Source organism: Chinchilla lanigera, unplaced genomic scaffold (assembly GCF_000276665.1).
Source record: "Chinchilla lanigera isolate Chin_1 unplaced genomic scaffold, ChiLan1.0 scaffold00096, whole genome shotgun sequence".
NCBI lineage: Eukaryota > Metazoa > Chordata > Mammalia > Rodentia > Chinchillidae > Chinchilla > Chinchilla lanigera.
Genome location: NW_004955497.1, coordinates 452,653 through 460,430, shown reverse-complemented (window position 1 = coordinate 460,430; position 7,778 = coordinate 452,653). Strand labels below are relative to the sequence as shown.

The window sequence follows — 7,778 nt, the reverse complement described above, 5'->3', positions numbered from 1 at the left end:
GGCAAAAGCGCCTGCCTGGCAAGCGCAAGGTCGTGAGTTCGGTTCCCGGTACCGGAGAAAAACCAAAAAAAAAAAAAAAAAAAAAAAAGAAAGCATTATCCAGCCCACATGTCTCTTCTGGTGTCTTAATCACTAGCATTCTCACCCCTCTCCCTGACAGCAGTGCTGTATTTCTTTTTAAAACATGAAAAATTGTGAATTCTAAAACACATCTGGCTGGGTGTGGTGGTGCACCCTTCCATTACCAACTTCCTATAAAATCGCACAATCAATTTTGCTAGTTTTAAAAGTAACCTCTTGCTGGGTGTGGTGGCACACACCTGTAATCCTAGCACTTGGGAGGCTGAGGCAGGAGGATCATTGTGAGTTCGAGACCAGCCTGGGCTACAAAGTGAGCTCAAGGCCAGCCTGAACTGCATAGGGAGACCCTGTCTCAAAAAGACAAAAAACAAAACAAAACAAAAAAACACGCACATCTGGAGCCAGATAACCCAAACAAAGACTCTCAGACCTGTGGTAGTCCATTAATGAAGGAAATCAGTTACTGTATTTATATTCCAAGTGTTTTAACAATTGAATTATGAAGAGTAGTTATCATTTTAAGAATAAATATCTTACTTTTCAAGTTATATATTGTACAAATAAGTTTAGTATAAACAGTAACAAAAGGTAAAAAGTGAAAATTTATTTAAAAACCCAAGATAATCTTTTTAAGTGCTCTACTACCTTACTGTAAAATTGTATATAATTTTTCTTTTTTTTGAGACAGGGTCTCACTGTGTAGTTTCAGCTGACTGTATATAGCCCAACTGACCTTGAACTCATTGTGATCCTCCTGCCTCAGCCTCCTGAGTGCTGGGATGACAGGTGTGTGCCACCATGCCAAGCTATATTTTTTCTTATAAAGAACATGTAAATCATAAAATAAAGGATTTCGTTTTAAGACTTTCACTGTGCCAAGGTCTGTCTACAGCTTCATGCAAACCTTGGACTTAGGAATCATGTTAGCATTCTCTCTCTCTTTTTTTTTTTTTTTCCCCAGTACTGGGAATTGAACTCACGACCTCACGCTTGCCAGGCAGGTGCTGTGCTGCTGAGCTAAATCCCCAGCCCCGGACATTCTCATTTTACAGAGAAGGAAACTGAGCCACTGGGAAGTTAAGAAAGTTATACAATTTCACACCCTCAGTAAATGACAGCCACAGCGCCAGCCCAGTCCTGGCTGCAGGCTCTGCTTTTGGTTATGTGTCTTGTTTCTTAATCGGCTTAATTTAACAATGTACTAGACTTCTTACCATGTTGGTGCACCTCCAGAATCCTGTGTCCTTGGAGTGACTGTATTTTACGAGTGCAGCTGTAAGTTTGGTGGAAATTAAGTGCTTCCAATCTTGACTGTTAATAAATACCCTGCTGGAAATCACCATATAGGTTAGGTTAATTTTAGGGAAGGAAAACAAACACCTTCCTCACAGTGAATTTTGAGAACTTTGGCTGCCCTAGGCTATAGCTGAGGCTCCTTCTCCTGCTTTCCCCATCACTGGAGTTGACATTCACAGTCTTTAAAATATTACCAGCTTGCTAATAATTTTTCTCTTCTTAAAAATAGCATTTATTTAATTATCAATGAAGTTGAGTATACTTTTATTTTTAGTGGTCGTATCTTGTAAATTTCTTTGTGACCTTTGCTCATTTTTTTTACTGGCGTTTTGCCTTACTAATTGCAGGATTTTTATGTAGATTTATTGATGATGTTAAAGCTTTGTCAGGAGTCCTCAATTTTTGCCTTTGTATGTTGTAGAAGTTCTCAATATTTAGTCAAATGTGTATTTTTTTGCTGCTGAGAATTGGACCTGGTACATACTGCACACATGATCTACCACTGAAGCATCCCCATGGTCCCCTCAAGTATCTTTTCTGTTTTGTTTTCATGCTAGGGATTGAGCTCAGGGTTAAGCATGTACCAATGTGCTACTCCCACAGCCAGATTCTCCCTAATGTTTGTCCCATCTGCAGGCCATGTCTCAAATGAAATCTCTAGATTACATTTACTATCCCGCTACATAGTCACGTCTCTCTGCCGAGGGAGCTGATAATTCAAATTGGTTATTATAAAAAATTAGCCTCTGATACCCTTTTTATTTCTTTTGCTTGTTTAATTGCTGTGGTTCAAGTTTCTAGGACTGTGTTGATTTTTTTTCTCTCTCTTTTTTTTTTTTTGTGGTGGGGGGTTACCGGGAATTGAACTCAGGACCTTGCGCTTGCCAGGCAGGCACTTGTGCCACTGAGCTGTATCCCCAGCCCATCCAGGACTGTGTTGAATAAGAGTGGAGACAGTGGACATCCTTATCTTGTTCCTGATTTTAGAGTGAAAGCTTTCAGTTTCTGTTCATTTAGTATGATGTTGGCTGTTGGTTTGTCATAGATGGCTTTTATCAGGTTGAGATAAAGACCATCTATTCCAATTTTCTGTAGAGTTTTTATCATGAACGGGTGCTGGACTTTTGTCAGAAGCCTTTTCTGCATCTGTTGCAATGATCATATGATGTTTGTCCTTGGATCTGTTACTATGGTGAATTACATTTATTGATTTGCCTATGTTGAATCATCCCTGCATCCCTGGGATGAATCCCAGTTGGTCATGGTGTATAGTCTTCTTAATGATTTGCTGCATTCTGTTTGCCAGGATCTTACTGAGGATTTTTGGGTCGGTGTTCAATAGGGAAGTTGGCCTGAAATTCTCTTCCTTAGTTGGGTCCTTCTCCAGTTTTGGTATCAGGGTAATGGTTGCTTCCAGGAATGAATTTGGAAGTATTGCTTCCCTTTCAATTTTATTAAAGAGTTTGAGAAGTAGTGGCATTAGGTCTTCTCTAAATTTGTTGTAGAATTTAGCAGCGAATCTGTCAGGGCCTTGGCTTTTCTTTGTTGGTAGTTTAATTATATCTTTGATTTTACTGATTGATACTGGTTTATTTAGGATTTTCATATCTTCTTGATTCAGCTTTGGTAATTCATGTGTATCTAGGAATCTCTTCATTTGTTCTGCATTTTCCATCTTACTAAGATACAAATTTTCAAAGTAGGTATAATGATCTTCTGGATTTCTGCAAGGTGTATTGTGATTTCACCCTTTTCTTTCCTAATTGCGTGGATTTGAGTCTTCTTTTTTGATAAGATTGGATAAGGGTTTGTCAGTTTTATTTAATCTTTCAAAGAACCAACTCTTCAATTCATTGATTCTTTGTATTGTTTTTTTAGTCTCTAATATGTAAATTTCTGCTCTGATCTTTATAGTTTTCTGCCTTGTGTGACCTTTTGGTTTAGCCTGGTCTTCTTTTTCTAGAAGTTTGAGGTTCACCATCAAGTTGTTTATTTGAGCGTACTCTGTTTTACTGATATGGATATTCACTGCTATAAATTTCCCTCTTAGGACTGCTTTAATTGTGTCCCATAAGCTCCGGTATATTGTATTGTTAGTGTCATTTAATTGTAGAAACTGTCTAATTTCTTACTTAATTTCATCTGTGACCCTTTGGTTGTTCAAGAGGGTGCTATTTAACTTCCATGTGTTTATGAAGTTCTTGTGATTTCTTTTGCCATTGATTTCCAATTTCATTGCATTATGGTGTGATAATATGCATGGGATAATTTCAGTTCATTTGCATTTACTTAAGCATGTTCTGTGAGCTAGGATGTGGTCTATTTTGGAGAATGTCCCATGTGCAGCTGAGAAGACTGTGTATTCTGATGTTGTTGGGTGGAACACTCTGTAGACATCTACTAAGTCCATTTGTTTAAAAGTTTGGTTCAGTTCTAATATTCCATTGCTGATCTTTTTGTCTGGTCGATCTTTTTGTGACAATAGGATATTGAGATCCTCTAGTACAATTGTATTAGTGCTTATTTGATTTTTCATGCCCATTAATATCAGTAATACCTGAGATCCTGTCCTCACAATGGCTTAATCTACTGTGGATACTTTCAGTGGAATTTTTATTCTGGATATCTGCTTGAATTTCCCTTATGGATTCCATTTCTTTCCTATGATGAGCATTCATGGCTTCCGTAGTTTTCTTAAGCTCCTATTTTTTTGGTCCATATCTGCTCTAGAGTCACTGAGCATGGTTTTCATTATGGATATCATCTCTGTAGTTATCTGAGAAGTTATTTCTGGTTTGATTTTTCTTCTAGAGCCTCATTCAATTGCTTTGTTGTTAGCACTTCAGAGAGGCCAGGTGGGTGGCTTTCAGATTGTCCCTCCTCTTTGGCCCCTGTGTTTGCCTTTGATGAACTGGATTTCTGGGCTTGCATCTTGTTTAAGTGTCTTCTCATTTTCTTTGCTTTTTTGAGTTTGATTCCTGGGATGATGCTTATAAATTGTCTGTGGTGGGCTCTTTTATTGCTGTTATTTAGAACTCTTAGGAAATGACTACTTCTCTGAGGTATGTTCCAGGTGTAACTGGTTTTTAAGCTTTGAGTCTGCTGCAAGATCATACGTCTTCAGTGTGTTTGGGATGAGAAGTTGCTGCCTGTTTGACCCAGCCCCTGGTTCTTTGGCACTGAGCCACAGTATTTTTCGTGACACTTAGTCCATCTCAGTCTTGGAATACTAGGAAGAACAGCTGTTTAAAACAATTATGTCATTTTAGCTAACGTGTTAACATCAGCAATAACAGTAGAAAAAAATCACAGCCTAGAAAATGACAAACTGAGGTAACCATTAATTTGTCATTGTTAACCATATGAACTAGATGTGTAGTTATATAACAAAATGTAAAACAAACCAGAAAATTATATGCAGTGTATAAGTCCTTAATATGTTAATTTTACCCTCAGGGGTTAAAATTTAAAAGGGTTAGGGAAAAAAGTACAGAGGTAGAAGAAGTGGAAGAGAAGTAAGGCTGGAGGACAAAGGGAGATCACGCTAATTTGGGAAGCTGGTGCAGAAGACTGGAGGGAAAGAGATAAGGAAGAAATAAAAGGAAGAACTGAACAGAACAACAGCCACAAAGAGGCTGGGAACCACATTCACACTCATACAGAAACAAGATCAGACAACGAATGAGAGAAAGACAAAAAGAAAACCAGAACAAAAACAAACACGGGAGAAGGAGAAAAAAAAAGCCCGTTTCCGGGTTTGTCTCTACCATCACTGGTAGACAGTGTGTGGAGGCGGAGTCCTGATCCATGTTGATTTATCCCAGCAAGCCAGCAGTAGCTCCTTGGTCGGGTAGTGGATAATCTCAGTGAGCCTGCACCTTCTGGCTGAGACCAGACTCATTCAGCCTGCAGCTGGCAGTACACCTTCCGAGAGCCTCAGCCCAGCCCGGAGCCTCTAGGTGGAGCTGCCAGCTGCCTTGAGTTCTGAGCTTAGCTGTCCCCTCTCCATGATGGCTTCTGGCCAATTGCACTCTCCCGTGGGATGACTGGGCCCTCAGCACTCCCTGCCAGCTAGTGCAGTCCTTCATGTCCGCTGTTCACCTCCACTGCTGCGTCTCTCTGTGGAGGCCTCTGGAGGCACCAGCAGTCACCGTGTGTCTGCAAGTTTGAACCGCTCCTCTCACGCCACGAGTCCTGTCTCAGAGAGAAGTGCCACCCACTACCTCCTTTTTCTTCATTGAAGCTTTTCTCTTGACTCTCTCTGTGGACTTCAGTTTGTGCGTCAGATCCTTCCCGGGTCCAGGGGACACACTTCCCTCCTTTTTTTTTTGTGCAGTTTTTTTTTTTTTTTTTTGGTACTGGGATTCGAACTCAGGACCTTGCACTTGCCAGGCTATGCCACTGAGCTATGTCCCCTGGCCCCTTCACTCCTTCTGTCTTCCTTGCATTGCTATATTCTGGCATCTGGAAGGCAACACTCGGAGAGGCTTTCTCTGCTGCTTACCACTCTGCCGTCTTGGTGCCTCCTCCTTGCCTCTGATACTCCTTTGCAAAGTTATTACAGTTTTCCTCCTCTCAGCAAACATCAAGACTGTTCCTCTATTTGCCTAGGTCAGAAGTTCCGGAGTCCTCCTTTAGTCTTCTGTTGCTCTCTATTCCTGTATGACTGATCACTTCGTACCATGCCCAGAGGTGCCATGCTGTATCAGGTACCCATCTCCTGCCCTTGTGATGACATTTGGTTCCTCACTATCTCTCTGCTGGTCTTTCCTGTTTCTCCCTGCTCTGCGTGGCATCCATTGCTAACCTTGGGTAAGACAGTTTGTCAGACCAGCCTTCTGTAGGGGATGCCAGTATCTTGCCAGAGTCCGTAAGACCCTGTTAATCTAGGCTCCTGAGTTTTTGACATCTTCTCCTATTGTCTGTCCCTTGCTCAGTCTGTTTCAGCTACACTGGTCTCCTGACTGTTCTCTGAGCCCCGCAGGCTTTGGCACTTGGTGCTCCTCTGCAGTGTTTGTTCAGAAAGCCTCATGACTTCAGTCCACCTGGCTTTAGTCTGTGTCATCCCAGCAAGATGATCTCATCCAGATTTTCAGCCTCCCACCCTCGTGTTTCTTGACCTCCTGTCTTTATTTTCCTCCTTAGTGCTTTAGTATCTTGTGTTCTTTGCTTATTGTCTGTCTCTTCCGTTAGAATGTAAGAAGCTTCATGGCAGTAAGGGTTTTTGGTTTTTTTTTGCTGTGGTTTCACACTGCTTAGTAGTGTGTGTGCTTCGTAGCAGACACTCCATAGCTGCTTGTTGGATGAATGACTGGATGAATGACTTGGTCAGAATTTCAGGCTTTTGGATTCACCAGGACCAGCAGGTCCCAGAGCAGCTGAGAATTTATTTTGGTGCACATGTGGATTAATATATTTGAGACAGTCCCCTTAGATAACATAATTTGATCATTGTAGGAAAGAAACTGCAGACTTTGAGCAACAGAAAGCAAAAGAATTGGCTCGAATAGAAGAGTTGAAAAAAGAGGAAATGAGGAAGCTACAAAAGGAGCGTAAAGTTTTTGAAAAGTATACTACAGCTGTAAGAACTTTTCCAGATAAAAAGGAACGTGAAGAAATACAGGTATGTAAGCTATTTATGAATTCATAAAGGTGAAATCTTGTAAAACTCTTGTTAGAATTGTTTGATACAGCAAAGAGAAATTGGGTATTAATCCATTATTCATTCACTCAAAAAATAATCTAAGATAGCCTCTTTAATAAATGGTACTGGAAAAACTGGCTTTCCACATGCTGAAGACTGAAACTAGACCTATGTCTATCACCATGCACCAAACTAAAGTCAAATTGGATTAAAGATCTACATGTTAAAACAGAAACACTAAATCTACTGGAAGAGAAAGTAGATAGAAATCTTGAAGACATAGGGGTAGGCAGAGAGTTCATGAACAAAAATCAAACTGTGTGGGAAATACTTCAAAGAATCAACAACTGGGATCTCATCTTATTGAGAAGTTTTTACACATCAAAAGAAATCACCAACAGGGTAAAAAGAAAACCCACAAATTGGGAACAAATTTTAGCCAACTGTCCCTCTGACAAAGGCCTCCTGTCTAAAACATATAAAGAATTAAAAAAAAATCAGGCCCCCAAAATTCAAAGATCCAATGCAAAAGTGGGCATCTGAGATGAATACATACTTCTAGGATAAAGAAATACAAATGGCAAATGGATAAATGAGAAAAATGTTCAATATCATTAGTCATTCAAGAAGTGCAAATTAAAACAACGTGAGATTGCATCTCACCCCAGAAAGAATGGCTGTCATAAGAAATCAACCAATAAGAAATGCTGGTGGGGGGCTGGGGATTTAGCTCAGCGGCAAAGCGCCTGCCTGGCAA

The 7,778-nt window shown here is 40.3% G+C and overlaps 1 protein-coding gene across 5 annotated transcripts in view; it reads left to right on the top strand.

The window, feature by feature from the left end:
• Cenpj (centromere protein J) overlaps window positions 1-7,778 on the top strand; it is a 64,741-nt gene that overhangs the window by 36,905 nt on the left and 20,058 nt on the right. For all 5 annotated transcript variants that reach the window (XM_013505458.1, XM_013505459.1, XM_005406290.2 and 2 more), the window contains one exon: window positions 6,835-7,000. In XM_013505458.1, the coding sequence (XP_013360912.1) occupies window positions 6,835-7,000 (166 nt within the window). The remainder of the gene's footprint in view (window positions 1-6,834; window positions 7,001-7,778) is intronic.